This window comes from Solanum pennellii, chromosome 10 (assembly GCF_001406875.1).
Source record: "Solanum pennellii chromosome 10, SPENNV200".
NCBI lineage: Eukaryota > Viridiplantae > Streptophyta > Magnoliopsida > Solanales > Solanaceae > Solanum > Solanum pennellii.
Window position 1 is genome coordinate 78,157,409 of NC_028646.1, and position 21,273 is coordinate 78,178,681.

Below are 21,273 nucleotides of genomic sequence, written 5' to 3' on the forward strand. Positions count from 1 at the left end.
TCACCAACACAAGTACCATATAACTTTGTGGTAGTCTGAATTTTTTTACTTCTTTTTTGATAATTACAGTGTCCCTTCAATTTGCGCAAACCTCAACTAATTTCATACGATACGTATCACCTCCCACCAGCAACGAATATCAGGTATGTTGTGATTTAGAAATATTTGTTTTTGAAGATTTATGAGCCCATTATGAACCTTTGTTTTTATACCAATGGAATACCCCTTACCCCACCCCCCACTCTCACCATAACAAGTACCACATATAACTTTGTGGTAGTCTGCATTTTTTAACTTGATTTTGATAATTATAGTGTTTGGACAACTTGCGCACATCTCAACTAATTTCACATGATATGTGTCACCTCTCACCAGCAACAAATATCAGATAATCTATGTTTTAATTTAGAAATATTGGTTTTTGAAAATATCTAAGCCCATTATTAACCTTTGCTTTAATACCAATAAAGTACCTCGTACCACACATCCACACTACCCACCCCCACTCTCATCAACACAAGTACCATATAACTTTGTGGTTGTCTGAATTTTTAGCTTCTTTTTTTATAATCATAGTGTCCCGCCAACCTGCGTACATCTCAACTAATTTCACACGATATGTATCACCTCCCACAAACAATAAATACCAGTTAATCTATGTTTTAGTTTTAGAAATATTTATTTTTGAAGATTCGTAAGCCCATTATTAATCTTTGCTTTGATACCAATAGAGTACCCCCTACCTCCACCCCCACTCTCACCAGCACAAGTACCATATAACTTTGTGGTAGTCTGCATTTTTTAACTTCATTTTTTATAATCATAGTGTCGCCAACTTGTGCACACCTTAACTTATTCACACGATATGTGTCACCTTCCACCAGCAACAAGTATTTGGTAGTCTATGTTTAGTTTTAGAAATATTGATTTTAGAAGATTTTTAAGCTCATTATTAACATTTGCTTTAATACCAACAAAGTAACCCCCCCTACCACCACTACCACACCCCCACACCAACACCCCACTCTCACCAGCAAAAGTACTATATAATTTTGTAGTAATCTATATTTTTTAACTTCTTTTTTGATAATCACAGTGTCCACCTAGCTTATGCACACCTCAACCAATTCCACATGATATGTGTCACCTCCTAGCAACAACAAATACCAGGTGTCTACGTTTTAATTTTAGAAATATTGGTCTTTGAAGATTCTTGAACCCATTATTAACCTTTGCTTTGATACCAATAAAGTACCCCTTCCTCCACCCCACCCCACCCCACGCCACCCCACTCTCACCAACACAAATATCATGTAACTTTGTGGTAGTCTGCATTTTTTAACTTTTTTTATAATCATAGTGTCCAGGCCAGCTTGTAACCACCTCAATTAACTCCTCATGATATGTTTCATCTCGCACCAACAACAAATACCTGAGAACCTATGTTTTAATTATAGAAATATTTGATTTTAAAGATTCCTGAGCCCATTAATAACCTATTTGCATTGATACCAAAAGAGTAACCCCACCACCACCCCACTCCAGGAGTGCGTCGATCTAGATATCATAAACACGAGACACCATTGTGTATAGAAATTGTACATTTGAAAAATCAATGATAATTCCCACATGATAATTAAAAATCAACCAAATTTACACATGATTAACTACTTCTACAACATACACATTTGCAAATATTGATTAATAAATGACAAAAAAGTAAAAAAACTTCAAATTTTCTAGAATCATCACATCAAAATTGGATATACCATCTAAATTTTTTTTCTTGTTCTTTTGTTGTAGAATTAAAAGGGTTACACAAAGTTTTTGATTCAAACATGAATAGATTATAAAAATCTTGAATTTTTAGTTTAATTCTAAGAAAAGTAAAATTAAACAAAATGTACCTAAAAAAGCTCTTGAAATTCCTTTGAATTGTTGAAGAAAATGATGAATCAATTTAGGGTTTTGAAAACCCTAGAAAAATTTCCAGTATAATTTGCTAAAAAAATAATTAAAATGGTGATTTTCATTTGCTAAGACAAGAGTGATAGGGGTTAAAGTGTAATAATTGGAATTTGAAGGATTGATTAATGTAAATAAGAAGAATATTCTCTTTTGTCTAGAGCTATCAAAATAAGCTTGACTCGCGAGGCCGGCCCAATTCTTGAATTAAGTGGGGTTGGGCCTACTTTTTTTGGCTCATTTAGGACAGATTTTTTAGCCCAACCTCACTTGGTTCGCTAGCCTCTTAGGCTCAACCTGCAAGCCTAAGAGGCCAGCCCGTGGGCTATGAATATTTTAAAAAGAAAAATTGTATATAATGACAAACTAATAAATCAACTTAATTGTTATAACAGCCCTTTGATTTAATTGTGTCCCTTAGCAAACGGTTTGTCAGTTATCTCTCTTCCTCAAACTCTCACTCACCACTCTCCTCTCTAGCTCCATCTCTCGCTCACTTCCTCTCTCTTTTATACAAACACAAGTGTGTAGAATCTATTTCTATTTGTATAAAGCAGAAGAAATTGTTCGTATATTTTTGTTCCACTCTCTCCCCTCTTCCAAATCTCGCTCGCTACTCTCCCTAATCTCGCTCTCCACCCTCGCCTCTCTCGCTTATACAAACAGAAACGAAATGTATAAATTGTGTTTCTGATTGTATAAAGCGAGAGAAAATTGTATATACACATGCAAATACATATATTTTCATCCTATACACTTATACAATAAAAATACTCCCATGCACAGTTTCTTTTGTCTTTCTCTCTTTCTCGTTTTATACAAATTCAAATTCTATATAATTTCTCTCTTTCTCATTTTATACAATTCGATTCAATTCTATATTCCCTGCCAAAGTCTCTTTTGCCTTTCTCTCTTTCTCATTTTATACAAATTCAAATTGTATATAATCATTCTATACACTTATAATTATACAATTCGTTTTACACACTTTGTTTTTATACAATTGTCTGCCCAAGTCTCAACTCTTTCTCGTTTTATACACTTCGTTTTATACAATTCGCTTCAATTATATATGTAAAGCGAATTATACATTTATATGTTTGTTATGGAGTGCAATTATACAAACTCTGCTATAGCATACAAATATGAATTTTATGTTTGTTATATGTGAAAGTTGCTCTATTTAAAAATATTATAAATAATATATATATAGTAGTGTTTTATTTGTAAAGTTTTATCAATAAATATGTTAAATACATAAAAAATCAAGTCTTTTATTCTAGCTTGTTTTTTGTGGAAGGAATGGTTGAATGATCAATATTTTTCCACTAAATTTTACGTTGACTATTATGTAATTTGGTAAGCGTTCACCAAAGTGTGAAATTCATAAATGTATTTATGTAAGTATTCACTAAAGTGTGTGATTTATAAATGAAAATTTGTATGTATTGATGTCGTGTTCATAGACTTCAACATTCAATACTCTTAGATACTCATTCTAAGAGAGTAATATTGTTCTTTTTATGGTTGAAGGTAGGGGTGTGCAAAAACCGAACCGACCAATAAACCGAACCGATAAAATGTTATTGGGTTATTGTTATTGGGTTATTGGGTTTTTAATGGGTTTAGAAAAAATGATTATTGGGTTATTGGGTCGGTTTCGGTTTTTCCTATTGGGTTATTGGGTAAATCGATAACCCAGTAAGACGATAGTTATTTACTACTTTACCCTTCCTCAATATTAAATATACATAATTTAATACATAAATAGATTCAATATTAGCTTTTCAGGCTATGTGATTTTTTGGTTAGGAAATTGGTGAGAACTTTGTTGATTATCTGGTGGATCAAGCAACTGTTCAAGATTGTATCATTGAAATATTTTATTTTAGTTTTAGTTCTAGTTCGTAATTGTAGGAGATAGCTTTTGCAAGTTTGTGAATGTTAGTAATTTGAACAACATTCAAAGTTTTCTATTATGTTTTGGCGGTAAGTTGGTAACATGTAATTATAACATACGTACTATTATATATTATTTGATCGACATTTTCTTATTGGGTTAACCGAAACCGAACCGATAACATCAAAAATCGATAAAAAATTTCTTATTGGTTTGTTATTGGGTTAGCATATTTTAAAACCGAAAACCGATAAACCGAACCGATTATATGTAAAATTGAACCGAACCGACGATGCACACCCCTAGTTGAAGGGTCAACCCGTCCCAACCCGTGGCCTGCTTAGGGATGGGTTGGACCACTATTTTATCGACCCTTTAATTAAAAGGGTCAGCTTACTCCAACTCATTTAACTCTCTAGCCCATTAAGGTTGATTTGGGTCAGCCCATTTTAACAACTCTACTTTACTTTTATCTTACGTGGAAGAAGATTCAGGGCACATTAACCTGGTTCATTTCTAAATGGACATGGACCGGAGATTTGCATAAAAAGACACCTTTTAACTTTGTGACCATTATTTAAATTTTGTCCACATTTAAAGAATTGGTGCAGAAATGACCTTATTGTTAAAGACACGTATTTCGTCAATTTGATAAGACTTGTGAATAATTTAATAAAATAACAAAATAAAGATTGTATTAAAATTGTGATGTGTTTGTCATGACGGGTGATAATAAGGTTACTTAGCAAATAATCACTGGATTATAGACTTGTGAACAATTGAATAAAATAAGAAAATAAAGATTTATTAAAATTATGACATGCTTGTTACTTTGTAAATAACCACTTAGCTCGATTTTTTTTTAAGCATTCAAAACATATTTGAAATAAATTATCATTTCACAAAAGAAAAACTATTGTAAGGTCCAATTAAAGACAAGTATCTTAGTAGCGAGAAACAGGTTGCAAATATTCTTAACTAAAAGATTAAGAAAAAAAAGGGTGATTCGGTTTGACAAAAACCATTTCATGTTAGTATGGTTCATGGAAGGATCAGACTTCAAGGGTAGGTTGTGTTGTCAACGAGACATACGTAAGTCGACACAGCTCATGCAAGTATTAATGATTTGCTTTCGAAATTCGAATTTATGACCTAGAAAACTTTATCTTTGCTCTAAAACTCCGGAGTTAATGTTCAAGTTGGATTGGGAAAACAAACTATGATTGGAATTTGGAGCTAGTGATAGATATGGTAGGAGTTGGCACTTTGATTTTATTCATTGAGGAATTGTACATTTTTAGACAAGAGGCTAGAGTGTAAGTGGGAGTAATTAAAATTTATTATCATGGTACTTGACAAATACTCTCTCCGTTCATTATTGTTTGTCATGATTTCTATTTTTAGAGTTAAATTATAAGAATTTTGACTAATATTTTAAGATGTATTTTTTGATCATATTGATATACAAAAAATTGCAATTTATAGTACTTTTCAAATAGTTTATGAATATCTAAAAATTTTGTTCAAAATATTGAATTAATGTACTCTAATTTAACTTTGAAAATTAGTCAAATTGACTTTCGAAAAACGCAACATGACAAATAAAAATAAACAGAGGGAGTACATATATAAATCAACACAATTTTTACATGTGGAAAATAGTGAGTGTGTATGTATTTTTTTTTTTGAAAAAAAATTTTACTCAGAGTCCAATACAAACACTACATATGTCCATATCGCCTTTGTAGTCCTCTTCATGACGAGAACTTTATCTAACAATATCTTAACTAAAAAGTTTTATCTGAGAGTAAAACGCTTTCAACAAAAATTACCTCAAATCAAGAATTCAAATCCAAAACAGCTTTAATTAACGACTAAATGATATTTACCATCCCATCGCAATTAAATACTAATAAAAAGACATTTTTTTCCCCTCTTCACTTTCTTTTTCAAGCCTCTTTCATAGCTAAAGGACCTAGCTATAGATTAATTAAGAACTTTTTACTGGTGAGCTTCTAATAGCTCATGCAATATGTATTCTGAATTTCATTTCAACATAATTTTAGTAACTAAAAGTTAAATATATCATCAAATTGAATACTTACCTAACTAATTCATGCCAACTTAGATTCATAAAGTTTGTTAAGAAGTATCAAAATTTTCATAGCATCAAATGTTTTCCTTAACATAACACATGCATGCAGTAATTAGTTTGGTAACTTTTTTCTATCTAAAAGTTAGGGTCACTATCTTCTGGTGAGTTAGGCAATTCTTTATTGCTATCAGTCAATTACAAAATAAAGATGATTTTAGATCAAAAGCACATCATGAAAAAATTATTTTTTTCACGAATTTCATACTTTAACTATTCATTATTTCTTATGACTATCTAAATCATTACTTCCTTGGTATTAAAAAATGATACCTTGATTGGTGAGTTGATCAAATATTCTTCTCAATTGATAACAAGCATATATATATATATATATATATATATATATATATATATATATATATNTGTCTAACAAAGAGAGTGCTAGCTTAAGTAAGTAAATAAAACAATGAATAGTCAAGATATGAAATTCTACGAAAAATATAATAATTAGATAGATAAATGGAACAAATACATAATTATGGGACAGAACTCATTAAAAAAAAAAGGATAATTGATGTATTCTTTTTACCATATACTATAAATATAATAAGCTCAAACATTTCAATAGATATGAGCAAACTTCTACAAATGAAAAAAATAAGAAAACAAAATTCATAAAAATTACTAACAAATCATAATGTTTGAATACTAAGCTATTATCAAAACTCTCTATTGATAAATTTATCTCCCTATATTGCCTTCGATCAGTAAAAACGTAACATGACATGTGAGTTAGATGCACATCATAAAAACAAATTAACATGACATTTAAACAAATAAATATATAACAATCCATTATCCATCGAAATTCGAATCATACACCACTAATCCTTTCTCCATTAAAAAAAACTACCATCTCCAAATTTTTAAACAAATAAATATATAATAATCCATTATCCATCGAAATTCGAATCATACACCACTAATCCTTTCTCCATTAAAAAAAACTACTATCTCCAAATTTTGTAATTGCATGATCCAACAAACATTCAGTTCAATAACATGGAAGTTCACCACAGAAAATATGTGAATCACCACACTATATATTAAAATTTTAAAATTAAACTATTTTTTTTTCTTTCACCTTCAAAAATTATACATTTAAAAAAGGGTCGAAAAAATTGGATCACCCTATATTTCAACTTTAATTAGAACTTCTCTTTATCTTAAATATCTAAATACATTGAACTTTTTTTTCTCTATATATACAAGTTCACAAAAATTAGAGATAATCTCCAACATTTGGGTCTTGTGGGGAAGAAAAAGGAAGAAGAGAGGCACACAAATAACACAATTGCTTCTCTTTCTTCCACTTTCATACATTCCCCACAAAAAAGTTCCCAAAAACACACACACACACTGAAAATCAATTTTTTTTTCAAGAAATAAATCTTGAAAATCTGTTGAGTAAAGGGTGGATTGATCAATTTCTGAGTTTTTTCTTGTAGTTTCAACAAAAGGGTACCTTAAAAATCGAATCTTTTTGCCATTTTTGACAAAATCAAGAATCAAAAAAAAAAATGTTGTCTGGACAATTAGAAAAGAAGGGTTTTTTCATAGCTACACTTATAACATTTTGGTATTCCTCAAATATTGGAGTTCTTCTTTTGAACAAATTATTGCTGTCAAATTATGGATTTAGATTCCCAATTTTTCTTACAATGTGTCATATGACAGCTTGTGCTGTTCTTAGCTATGTTTCTATTGTTTTCTTAAAGATTGCACCTTTTCAGAGGATTAAATCAAGGTCTCAATTTTTAAGAATTTCTACACTTAGTGTTGTCTTTTGTGGGTCTGTTGTTGGTGGGAACATTTCTTTAAGGTACTTGCCTGTGTCGTTTAATCAGGCTGTGGGTGCAACAACACCCTTTTTTACTGCATTGTTTGCTTATTTGATGACAAGGAAGCAAGAAGCTTGGGCTACTTATGGTTGCCTTGTTCCTGTTGTTACTGGGGTTGTTATTGCAAGTGGGGTATGTTTGCAAACTTTCTAACTTGTTCTTTTTCTTGAATGAATAGTTAATTGCTTGTTTTTTTTTGGTTTCCGTGTATTCATATTCATTTTGGAGCTCGACTAATTTGAATTCAATTTCACTTTGGGATAAAACGCTCTAGAGTTTGAAATCGAGACCTTTGGTTAAAAATAAAGAAGTATTTACAGCTCCACCACGACCTTTCGTGGTGAATAGTTAATTGCTTTTTTTTGGTTTCCGTGTTCTCGACCCATTCTCTGGGGGGATAAAACGTACCTAAGGCTTGAACTCAAGATCTTTGGTTAAAGATTGAGGAATACTTTTTAGGCTACCTTTGGTGGTGAATAGTTAATTGCTTGTTGTTGTTTTTTTTTGGTTGTCTTGTCCCATTTTGGGGTTCGACCAATCTAAATTTAGGAGGTTCCACTTTGAGGATAAAACATGCCTAGGGGTTGAACCCGAGCTCGTTGGTTAAAGATGGAGGAATACTTACAACTTCACCAAGGCCTTTGGTAATGAAAAGTAAATTGCTTTTTTTTGGTTTTCGTATTTTGTACTCATTATGGGCTCGGCTCTAGATTTAGGAGGTCCCACTTTGGGGATAAAACATACATAGGGCTCGAATCGAAGACCTTTGGTTAAAAATGAAGTAGTACTTGCAACTCATCATGACTTTTGGTGGTGAACATTTAATTGCTTGTCTTTTTTTTTGGGTTTCCGTGTTTTATACCCTATTTTGGCGCTTGACTATTTTGGATTCAGGAGGTCCACTTTGGAGGTAATATGCACCTAGGATTCAAACCTGAGACTTTTGGTTAAAGATGGAGGAGTGCTTATAGCTCCACCATGACCTTTATTGTTGAATATTTAATTGCTTGTTACTTGGTATTATATTTTGTTGATCAGGTTGTAGTATGTTTCGTGTAGAAAAACTGGATCTTTTTCTCTTAAAATTTCTAACCTTTTTGGGCTGTTTAATTCATTCCTATTAAAGTTGATCTATAATTTTTTTAACAATGGCAGTAGTTCTGTTAGAAGTCTAGATTAACTGATTGAGATCAGATATGAGAATTTTTATGGATGCTCATATCGATACATTATAACGCCTCGACAATTTGTTTCCAGGCAGATCTAGAATTTAAATTTAATGTGTTCAACACATCATAAGTTTTTATCGAGCCCATTATTCATTCAACTTCGAATCTTTCTAGTAATCTTCCACCTGTATATTGATGGCCCCTGTCAAAAATACTTTCCTTTGTGGACAATTCTTACCATTTCTGTGTTTTGCAGTAGTTTGCTTTTCTTTTCGATGGAAATTATGTTACTTTCACATTCTATTTCAATTTTCATAAAGATCACTGCTTTTTTCAAATGATAGTGTCTTCCTTGACGACGTTTCCACTGGAGATATTCATTAAAGTGACGTTTGCTCGGTAGAATGTGTTTTTTTCTTATGATTATCGTGATGTCCAAGACCCTTCGGGGTGGCCTAGTGGTTTGGGCTTGGACTTTCATGTTGGAGGTCTCAAGTTCGAAACCCCTTGCCAGCGAAAGCAAGGGATTTGTCTTATGAGTCGAGAGCTCGTCACACCAGATTTGCCTAGTGATGGTTATCTCTTCTATGTGGTTTGCGAGCTATTGCATAGGAGGGGGGCTTTACCATGTGCGCACCCAAAGGGTAGCGGCTACGGGTTTCCCTTGTCATCCAAAAAAAAATAAAAAAATCGTGATGTCCAAGCTAGTTTATTGAGCAACTCTGTCTACCAAAACTTGGAAATATAGGCATAGATTTCCTTGTATCTTTGCCTCTCAAGTCTCAATTGAGTGTGTTTTGATGACATATATGCAGAATCAAACACTAGATGATATATATACTTTGAGCAATTCAGAGATTCTCAATGTCTCATGGTATTAATTTAAGATTTTATTCAGTAAGAAATTGATAGTTAAATTACTTACCTTGTCTTTTGTTGTGTTATATTTGAAGTTTATTAAGCCATGACAAGTATCCATCTATTGTTGTTGTTGTTTATTGACTATTAAGTTTCTTGATTTGATGATAGGGTGAGCCAAGCTTCCACCTTTATGGATTTATCATGTGTATTGGTGCAACTGCTGCTAGAGCCTTTAAGTCTGTTCTTCAAGGAGTTCTTCTTTCTTCTGAAGGGTAAGTACTTTGCTTCTTCTAGCCATCTGTGTAAACGCAAAATACTTTTACTATCACGTCATCTAAAAGATAACTAACTACGGGTTACGAGTTTCTGATCTTCTAGGTTCCTCATTTGATTTACATCTAATAGAGATTGGGGTTCCTTTCAAATTCATGACCCTTCATTCGATTTATTTGTCGTTCGTTTGTTTTGCTGTTACATTTTAAATAGAAGTTTTCTCCTTAACCTGATGTTATCTTTCAGGGAAAAGCTGAACTCCATGAATCTCCTGCTCTACATGTCACCAATTGCTGTCGCAGTATTATTGCCTGCTGCACTCATTATGGAGCCCAATGTTATCGATGTCACTGCAACACTCGCGACTGAACACAGATACCTTGGCCTGCTTATTGTGGTTAATTCCGCAATGGCCTATGGTGCCAATTTATTGAACTTTTTGGTGACTAAGCATACCAGTGCATTGACACTCCAGGTTTGCTCCTCTCCTACCCCTCTTTTTTCCCCTTTAAGTGTAGTGTTATGTGGCAAAAGAAAGATGAAAGCAGAATGATAACCGAGGGATGTGGTGGAGTGATTGGAAATAGATTATCCTTAATCAAAAGTCTCGAGTTTAAGTCTGAACCTAGGAATAAAGAACCTTATCGTAGATAGCATTGGCCACTATAGACCACTCCTGGATTAGCATATGTTTTTGTTCTCTTAACTCGACATATTTCTTTAGACTTAAACACGAATGATCACGCCTAGTCTCTGGCCAAGAAAGGTTAATTTTTTAAATACATTGTTTAAACACGACTTCCAAATACCCTTTCAACTTCAACCAAATACTATATTGCTCAGACTCTTCAAAAATGCAACCAAGTATGTATCAGATCCTTTCTCCAAAAGTAATGCGTCTTTAGAAGATCTGTCAAGATGCAACAACATTCTTTGGTGAGTCTGTGAAACATCAACCAAATACTGTCTAAACACCTACTATTGCCCTTTAGGGTGGCCCAGTGGTTTGGGCTTGGGACTTTCATGTTGGAGGTCTCAAGTTCAAAAGCAAGGGTTTGTCTTCTGGGTCGAGCTCGTCGCACCAGACTTGCCTAGTGCAGGTTACCTCTATATGTGGTTTGCGAATTATTGCATAAGATCGGGGGTTTTACCGTGTACGCGCCCAAGTATAGCGGTATCGGGTTTCCCTTGTCATACCCCCCCCCCCCAAAAAAAAAAAACACCTACTATATTTTTCAAGAATGGTTACTAAATTCTCATAGTAGCTGCAAATGTAACATATTTTTCACTTGTTTGAAATAACTTAACTCTCTATGGACTGGTGCAGGTCCTAGGCAATGCAAAAGGTGCAGTTGCTGTTGTTATCTCCATACTTATTTTCCAAAATCCAGTAACATTCATCGGAATCGCGGGCTACACAATGACTGTGATGGGAGTTGTTGCTTATGGAGAATCCAAAAGAAGGCACAAATAAGTTTGACATCAAAACCCCTTTTTCTTGTTTTCATAAAGTACCAGACATTTGTGTTTCTTCAAAAGGTGTTAGCTGTGTTGTGGTAGAGTTAGGAAGAAATAGATTCCATTGCAATTTTGTAGCCCATAGACAGATGAAATGGTTAAAAGGGGTTGATTTCTTTTACCATTCTTCTGTTGTGTTCTTTCTATTAAGAGGGGATCTTTACATTTGTAACTATTTTTTTGTCTTGTTACAATAAAGTCAAATAAATGTCTTCTTCCTTCTCTATTTTCCCTTCTATTTGTTTCCTTTTTGCCTACAAACATTCTTCGAAACTAATACATTACTTATCAGATTAGAATCCAGGATTTGAAATTGATAGATTCTGAATGGTCCTTTTATTATATATTAACATTTAAAATCTATTTTTATTTATATATACACATAGTTCGAGACAAAAGCAATGAGTTCGAAGCATGTGGTATGACCAACTCTTTCATATTCCCTTTATAATCTCCATATCCACACTAGGAAAAAAGGAACCAAATATGTCTGCTTTATAAGTACTTTAAACATATATAGAATGTTTTTTTAGAAACTCTAAAGAGATACGATTCTGAACTATTATATATTCAAAATTCATCAAAATAACTTCATAAATTTTCCCTGACTTTATTCGTTCGACTACTTTTAGCAAAATTTCAATATAATCTTTCTCCAAGATTATTTTTACACCTTAAACTCGTAACATTCAATATACTGATAGACTCTTACCGCTGTGCTAAGGCTCTTCCCTTTAAAAGTTGACCAACAACCTTAATTGAAGGGGAAAAAAAAAGAACTTTTAGTTGTCAATACAGTCTATAATGCTTCAAAAAAGTGTTTTCTTTTTTCTTGTCATCCAAAACTATGTACAATAACCTTTTTGGTTCGACTCTTCTCTAAATCTCGCGCATAGCAAAAACTTTAGTGGATCATATAGTACTTTTTATCGAAAAAAAAAGAGAACACTTTCAATTTTTTTACTTAGAAAATTGTTTGCATTATTTGATATTGTTTAGCTAGTCACTAGAATTTGTTAATTCAAACTATTAAGATTCGAGTTAACAGAATTTGCAAGTGACTTGAGTAAAACTTCAGTGTCATTTTGTCTCCAATTTTACCTTCTTAATTTTTTTATATAACCATGATGTCCAAACCGACGCACCTCGACAACTAATTTCACAAGGTATCTGCTAGCTCTCACCAGGGGTAATAGGCTAATCAAGCCCCCCAAAAGAAGAAGATTAACAAAGACAGCTTTTTTCCTACAATAACTTCAATATATATAAGCAAGTCAATTTCAAAATTGTGTGTTCATACCAATTACAAACAACTGAACTGTTGAATTAGGATTTTAAAAAAAAATTAAAATGTCTAAATGTCCTAAGATGATTTAGTAGCCTAAATGTCTTCTTCATAAGCAGTTCCTTCATCAGAAATTTTGGATAGAAGCAAGTATTGATGTATGCAAATCATTTATTTGAAGGAAGCTCGCGATTTTGTCCTCTTAACTTCTGAAGTTCCGGGAAATGCAGAAACACAAAAGGGGCTGAAATAACTACACTTTAATAGTGAAAGTATCTTCGTTTGTCTATTACTACGGAAACTTATCTCATTCTACTCATGTCAAATGTTTCAAGTAAACAACTTGGAATCAGAAACCTAACCAATTGATGACGATCCTTCGTGAGATTACACAAAAGCTCCATACCTCGTCTGAGCTATGCATGCTTAAAGATCTTCATGCTGAGCCAGTGGAAATATATAGCAACAACAAGGATGGGAAGCGTTAATGGAACCAGAAAGCAATAGTATCTGAAACAGAAATACAAAATAACTCAAACGCAGGCTAAAAGCGCTATTTATACCAACACAAACGTGATAATTTGGGATAAGGGGAAGAAGAATATTTGTAAACTATTGAACATGAGATAGTCCAGCTACAAAACCCATCAAGCATTTAGTAAGATTTTGATTATAGCACGGTGATTACACTAGACTAACAACCATCACAAAATCAGAAAGACATCTCATAGAATCCTCCTTTCCAAATAACAATTCCACTCATGCCATAACCGCTTTTTATTGACGAAGTCGAATTCAGTTAATGAAGACACTTGTATAACTAAAGCATTAAGATAAGATAATCGAATCAACTATTACCAAATCATCATACCAGTACGTGATATTATGCTGCAAACTGGCTAATGCCTTAACAATGAATGTAAGCATCTAGAATTGAGAATTACTGGTCTGATACTACCAAATCAACGCTTCCGCTAAATGTGATGGTAATAAATAAGTAAGAAAATGGAAGTGTTTCTATTCAAAATTGATCTTTCAGGACGAAGAGTATATCTATGAGTATGCATAGCTGGTTGGAAGAGACCTATGTAGTTGTAAACCTCTTATGCATATTAACTTTTTTATTGAAACTAAAAGATGTTAGATGTTCGAATTGTAACTTACTGAAGAGATACAGGTCGTATGGAAAGCATAATACATTTCGACCAGCAGCATTGGCTTCTTAGTAATCTTCTTTCTATATCCATGATGATTAAAAGCAGAATCCCAAAAAGTACCTTTCCAATGAACTAGATAAAATCTCTTTATTTTTCAAAAAGGGGAGACGAGAAAATTCTTAAACAGACAGAAGTGTCACAAATATGAATGCAAGTTTCCTGGAGACGAGATCCTAGTAAAATAAGTTTAAATGGGAGTGCGATCAACAGCCCTGCAGTTAAAGCATAAATGATCCCAAACCGGTAAGTTACGATCTATACATTTTGTGAACAACTATTACCAACAGTCAATCATACAATTTGTCAAGAGTAACAAACACAGTGAACAGCAAAAGAACATTCATAGAGAGTAAGTGAACAAACCCATTTATTATCCGAAAACACTAAATCTCGATACCTCAATTCAGTTTATGATCTACACGACAATGTCACAGTGTCAAGTTCCTTACAAATTCCTAAATTTAGAGATAATTTTATCTAAACAATCAGTTTCTAAAGTGAAACAGCGACAAATAATCCGGAAAAGGCTCAATAACAGTTTGCATTTCACTAAGCACAACATTGTAATAATTCCCAATAGCTATCAATACAGCCAGGCATAAGCAAATTTGACTAAATAACAGAAACTGGATAAAATTGAACAAAGGGAAAGTCACCTGTCATTCTGAATGGCTGCAAGGATCGGATTATCGAATGGCGGAAGCAACTTGGAGACAATAGCAACATAAACAAATACCAAAAAGGAAATGGACCCAAATGCAAGAAACGCCAACCCTTGAGCTTTTGAACCATACTTGTAAATAGAACACAGAGCCATTTGATACTTGAAAATTCACAGACTGGAAAAAGAAAGCACAATAATACATCAAACAATTGCAGAAAAAGAGACTGCTGATTTTGGGTAATTTCATAATCAAAAAAGCAACAAAAGATCCAATCTTTCATGAGATTTCCACTGATACAAGCAAATTGAGAAACAAAATCGAAAAGGGTTCAACACAAACCGTGAAAATTTAGACACTATATTGCTGTCTCAGCAAACCCATATCAGAAAAAGCAGCAAAAATAGATTTTGCTAATTTGGGTGATTTCATAATCGACAAAGCAACAAAAAGATCCAATCTTTCATGGGAATTTTCACTGATACAAGCAAATTGAGCAAGAGAATCGAAAAGGGTTTAGCACAAACCGTGAAAATTTGGTCACCAAAACTGCTATCTGAGCATACCCATATCTATTTCCTTCTCTATTCTTCAAAAAACCTTCGAGTTTTCTGAATCAAACTCACCAAAAGAAACACTGAGAAGAACAAACTGAAGAAATCCAAATACGTTTAGAGAGCACTGTAATTAGGCGTAATTTCTTGTTAGTGTTTGTTCGTATTTGGAAACCAAACTCGCTTCGCTGCCTGCCATGGAAATTTCCTGAAAGGGTGTGCAATATTACAAAAAAAAAAAAAACATATTACTTTTATTACAATTTTTAGCATATAAAACATTTTTTTTAAAAAAAATAATTACATATTTGAATATTATAGTATTTTCTTAAAGTGAACGGATAAAAATATTAAAAGAAAATAATGTATGGAAATATAACTTTTGAATCGTGTGACAAGATTAGAAATTAAAATTCACTTTGAAATTTTAAGCGCTCAAATACATATCTTGAACTCTAAATTTGATTTCAAATTTAATTTTGACTTTCAACTTTCATAATGCACAAACAAGCATTTTAACTATTCAACTTTTAAATAAATAAACACATGAGTACTGCATGACACAATACACGTAAGACACCACATAGGACAAAAAGTGACATGTAAAATGACACGTTGGATATGTGTATTAATTTGTTTAACTTTTTATAAGTTAAGTGTCTGCTTGTACACATTCAAAGTTGAAGGACATAAATGTGATTCGAAGCCAAGTTAAAGGACATATTTATATATTATGCCGCTCAAAAATATAGGTTTGTTCAAAGCTGATTAAATTGTGGTCTAACATGATACTTGTATTTATTTTCTACGTTGTCATATATCAATTAATTATCAATATTACACAACGCGTAAAACATTAAAACACCTTAACTTTGAGTCGAATTATAGTAACACACTAAACTTCATCAATAGCCACTTCAAGTTGGCACAACAAAATCGATAAAACCATTTAAAATGAATAAAACTTAGTTAAAACGGTCTCTTATTATCTTGTAATATGGGCAATGAAAGAAGCCATCTCTCTGCCACTGCCACCACCATCCAGCACTGATTTACTCAACTCCATAACCCTCTGTCTCATCTCATCTCCTTCTGCAGAATCCATCAATCTCTTAACACATTCTGCAACTGCAACTGAACTCACCAACTCATCTCTCTTTGCCCAATCCCTCAATTCTACTCCAATTTTCAACACATCAGTTACCAAAACTGCATTTCTTGGTTGATCTGAATGCATTGGCCAAGCTAATATTGGTACTGCCATAGATATACTCTCCATACATGAATTCCATCCGCAATGACTCATGAATCCACCCGTCGACTCGTGTCCTAATATCTCCAATTGTGGTGCCCAATCTCTCACTATAACCCCTCTTTTCCCCACTCTCTCTTCATACCCTTCTGGTAACTCAACTTCTCTACTTTCCCCTGTAAAAATGTCACCTTTATCAGCTTCCCTCAATACCCATATAAATCTCTGCTCACTTTTCTCCAACCCAATTGCTAATTCCTTAATTTGTTCATCAGAAAACGTAGTCGTCGTCCCGAAAGACACGAATATTACAGAATTTGGTTCTTGCTCATCAAGCCAATTCATACATTTATGCGAAATTAATGAATTTTTTTTATCAAACCGTTTCACAGGGTTTAATGGACCAATAGCCCATTGTTTATTACGCGCACTTTTCTCTTTTGCTAGAAAATCAAGATACGATCCTTCAATTTCATAGCAAGAATTGTATAAATTACCATAATTAACAATTTCTCTGAACTCAAATTGTACTCTGCTATACTCTGTAAACTCCGGCGTTACAGTGGATTTATCCCAAGAGTAAATCGAAAAAGCTGAAATGCTACGAAAGCTGTAACACTCAACATTTGGTATAGAAGGAGTATCTTGAAGAACCCAAGCTATTAAAGAATCGTAAATAACAATTACTCTTCTGTAATTTCTGGAAAGTTCTTGTAAAAGGGAAGTAATCGGGTGACGAAGATGAATCGTGGCGTGGAAAGAGGGCATCAATTGGGAAGGGAATTTGGTGGTGGAATTTGGATTAGGAAGAGGGGTTTCGTAATTTGGGATTGGGAGTTCGTGGAATTTGACGGTGGAGGAGGTGGAGAGTGGGTTCCAGCCATGAATGCGATTTTTTGCTTGACGGAGGTGTACGGCTGCTCCGGCGAAGTGGAGTGGGAGGCGATAGGCGGAGATGAGGCGGGAGAGGTGGAGGAGTTGATTTAAATGGCCTTGTGCTGGTAGTGGAATCATTACTATGGCAACTTCATGATTGGTGAGTTTCGCCATGGAAGAACAAAGTTTTTTTTGCTGAGTTGTTAGAAATATTTGTTGCTTACAATTGGCTGTATTTAAAGGTGGAATTGGTCCGTACTGAATCTCGATTAAATTTGGATTATATAAAAAAAAATTTAAACATGGTTTATAACGAAACAATCTTTCAAAAATAGCCTTTGGATCCGATTGTGGCTACTTATTATATAAAGATGCTATCAAAATACGAAAGTTAGCTAAGTTTTCCTATCTAGAGCCTGTTTGGTTCAGCTTAAAAGCTGGTCAAACTGACTTAAAAGCTGGTTTTTGACTTATTTAGCTGTTTGGCAATACTCAAAATAACTTATTTTAAGTTAAAAAAAAACTTATTTTAAGCCAAAAGTTAAAAGCTGGGGTAGGAGTGCTTTTCTTTTTTAGCTTATAAGCTGTTTTAAGTTGACCACATTTTTTTCTTTTTGCCCTTAATATTTTTATACAATCTCCAAATTACCCACATATCTCTAACATCTCTTTCTTCCATTTTTTCCCTTTTCACGTTTGGCATAACAACTTCAGCACTTTATCCAAACGCATAACTGCTTATTTTAAAAATAAGTTTCAGCACTTTCAAAAGTGCTTTTTTAAAGCTGCTTTTATTAAGCCCATCCAAACGGGCCCCTAGTTTTGATAAAGCATCTTTATCGTTTTACGATAATTAGGACACAATCTAATTCTATTTCAAAAATAGCAAATTTTATAAACAGTTATAAGATCTGTATATACTATTTATCTTCTTTAAAGTCACTAACACTATGTTTGAATCATTGTTATCCATTGTATTGTATTTTATCGTTACTATACCCACAACGTGTTTTGGTTGTTAAAATGATTGTTAAATTTCGTTATTACGTAACAATAGAAACCCCTATTTTATGGAACAACCAATTTGGTGTGTTTCCATTTTTACTTAATTTCTTTTTTCAATTATATCTTTACATAACATTTCAAAATACTATTTTATCCTTTACCTTAATTATTTAAATCTAGTCAAACCTCCTACTCTAGAATAATTAAGGATATTTAAATAAATTTATAAATTACAATATAGTACGATACAATCAAACCAAACAATTAAAATGTAACTAAACAATAACAAACAATAAAATCTAACCAAACATTACATCTATCATATAATACAATACAATAGAGTACAATAAAGTATAATACAATATAATACATTATGAAATAATGAGTAACAATGATCCAAACAAAGTATAAATGAAAATATGAAATTTCACTAAATATATTATTATAAATAATAAAGATAATTTCATATTTATGACTTAAATACAATATCTCGAGGCTCTTTGGTTTGGAAATACCTATCCTTCTTCTTTCGCTCGTCGCTTTGGTAGGCGGTTGCAGTAGCTTTCAAATGGAGGATAGTAGTAATTATCATTATATTATCACAATACACAATATAATTTATGAAGCTTTAAAAAAAATTACTTATAAAGACGTGATAACTAACTTAAAAAATGGGTAATATAGAAGGTAATGACAAGTAATAATAAACAATTAAGATGGAACACTAATTAAGGTAACACCTTTTTTTTTATTTAGTATGACATATGTAACATCTTTTTTTGATTGAATAAATGACAGACATAGATGACTAAATTTTAAAAAATTTAGATTTAAAAAAAAACTACTGGAAATATTATAATAGTAGAAAAAAGGGACAACAAAAAGTTGTAGGATGAATTATGTCGTTTTGCAAAGTCAGTCAATATTGTGTAGCTAACCAATTTTTCCACTAAATGATTTGCACTTTTGAACTCTGTGACTTTTGTACCTGTTTTCCGTTTGTTATATTTATATCGAGATTTGATTAAATTTATATATTACATAATTTATTTTTGAAAAATATAATACTTCTCTGACAAAAAAATTTTTATTTATAAAAGTTCGAATATGAGAACTTTTATAAGGATGGAAGATTTTAGTGGTCTCATCATAACTTCTTTTGCTCTAATATTTATATTCTTATTGAAAACTAAGGGGTCTTAGAATAACAAGTTTTTTTCAAATGTGATTTATAAGTTTAACTAAGTTTTTTTATGTGATTTATAGGTTTAATTAAATTTGTTTTTTATGTGATTTATAAGTTACGAAGTTAAACGGTAAAACAGGTTATTATATTATTACTTATCAAAATGCTTTTTTATTTTTTTTGAATCATGATGCAAATGAATAAGACTATTTCTCTCTTGACTAGAAGTATTGATAAGAAGTAGTTTTCTCTGAATAGAGTCATATATAGAACTAAAATAATTGAGTTTTTATGTAGATATTAAATATCGAGTGAGAAAATATACGGATAAAAAAAGGGCTAAGAAAGACCAAGTCAAGTGGAATAATACTTTAACGTGATGATAAATTTAGGAAACTTCAATGAAGCTATAGTCTAGAAGGTTGAAAGACTTTGCAAGATGAGTAATTGTTATCACATGTGTATTGTTCATGTAGTAAGCTTATGTCACTACTTACGTTTGTCCCAAAAAAAAAATATCTATTCATAATGTTTGAATAGAATTATTTTTTTACTAATTAAAGGTTTCAAAATCGAGTTTTAAGTATACATAAAAATCTTGGAGGGCGGCGATTTATCTCTTTAGTAGCCTTTATATAATATAAATTTGGATTAATTCGGATCTCGACGAAGATTAGCAATGTAATAAGGATTTTTACTAAAAATAAGATACAAAAGAAAGTTAACAAAAATCTTATACCCCTCTGTTTCATTTAATGTGACAATATTTGATTGGGCACGAACTTTAAAAAATAATGAATACTTTGAAATGTTTATCAAATTGCCCGGTAAAAAAAATAAATTTACTTTTCTCTCTCGTCATAAATATATTAGAGTACTACTCCCTCCGTCCGGAATTATTTGTCATGTTGCGCTTTTCGGAAGTCAATTTGACTAATTTTCAAAGTTAAATTAGATCACATTAATTCGATATTTTTTTTAAAAAAAAATAGATATTCTAAAACAATATGAAAAGTACTATAAATTGCAATTTTTTTACATATTAATATGATGAAAAATTACATCTTAAAATGTTAGTCAAAGTTTTTATAGTTTGACTCTAAAAATAGAAACCATGACAAACAATTCAGGACGGAAAGAGTATTAAAATTAAGTGGGATCAATAAGGATAAAAGAGGAATTGTACCTTTATGTACTTTCCATATAAGGAAATGCGACATTCTTTTTGGCACTGACCAAAAAGAAAATGATATCACATAAAATGGAACGAAGGGAGTATCTATTATTTAAGTAATAAAGTGGAACCTTCCTTCACGAGGAAAGTCGTTCAAAGATACTTGTGTAAATTCAATTCGTGAAGATAAAATAAATACAACAAATCTAAGGAAGCAAATTCCAAACTTTATAAAAAGCATAAAATAGAAATGTTTGATTGAAAGTTATATGTTCCACGTATCTATCATTAACAAATTGACATGGACAAATTCAATTGAAGGTCTAATTCAACTTCTTTGGAAGAAGCTTCAAAAAAGACTTGACTTCGTGTAAACTTCC

General features: G+C 32.2%; 3 protein-coding genes across 3 annotated transcripts; 1 reads left to right on the forward strand and 2 right to left on the reverse strand.

Moving 5' to 3' along the window:
• Window positions 1–7,214: 7,214 nt before the first annotated feature.
• On the forward strand, window positions 7,215–11,908 carry LOC107031928 (UDP-URONIC ACID TRANSPORTER 1-like). Its single transcript, XM_015233439.2, has 4 exons — window positions 7,215–7,993; window positions 10,060–10,163; window positions 10,411–10,639; window positions 11,492–11,908. Exons 1-4 carry the CDS (start codon window positions 7,541–7,543, stop codon window positions 11,636–11,638), a joined length of 933 nt encoding a protein of 310 aa, XP_015088925.1. The 5' UTR covers window positions 7,215–7,540; the 3' UTR covers window positions 11,639–11,908.
• Window positions 11,909–12,906: 998 nt separating this feature from the next.
• Window positions 12,907–16,031, reverse strand: LOC107031929. The gene is made up of 3 exons (XM_027912259.1): window positions 15,374–16,031; window positions 14,841–15,023; window positions 12,907–13,477 (listed from the first exon to the last, which is right to left on the reverse strand). Exons 2-3 carry the CDS (start codon window positions 14,999–15,001, stop codon window positions 13,384–13,386), a joined length of 255 nt encoding a protein of 84 aa, XP_027768060.1. The 5' UTR covers window positions 15,002–15,023; window positions 15,374–16,031; the 3' UTR covers window positions 12,907–13,383.
• Window positions 16,032–16,189: 158 nt separating this feature from the next.
• On the reverse strand, window positions 16,190–17,754 carry LOC107032138 (zeatin O-glucosyltransferase-like). The gene has a single exon (XM_015233715.2). The coding sequence runs from the start codon at window positions 17,700–17,702 to the stop codon at window positions 16,386–16,388; it is 1,317 nt and encodes a 438-aa protein (XP_015089201.1). The 5' UTR covers window positions 17,703–17,754; the 3' UTR covers window positions 16,190–16,385.
• Between the last annotated feature and the right edge of the window lie 3,519 nt (window positions 17,755–21,273).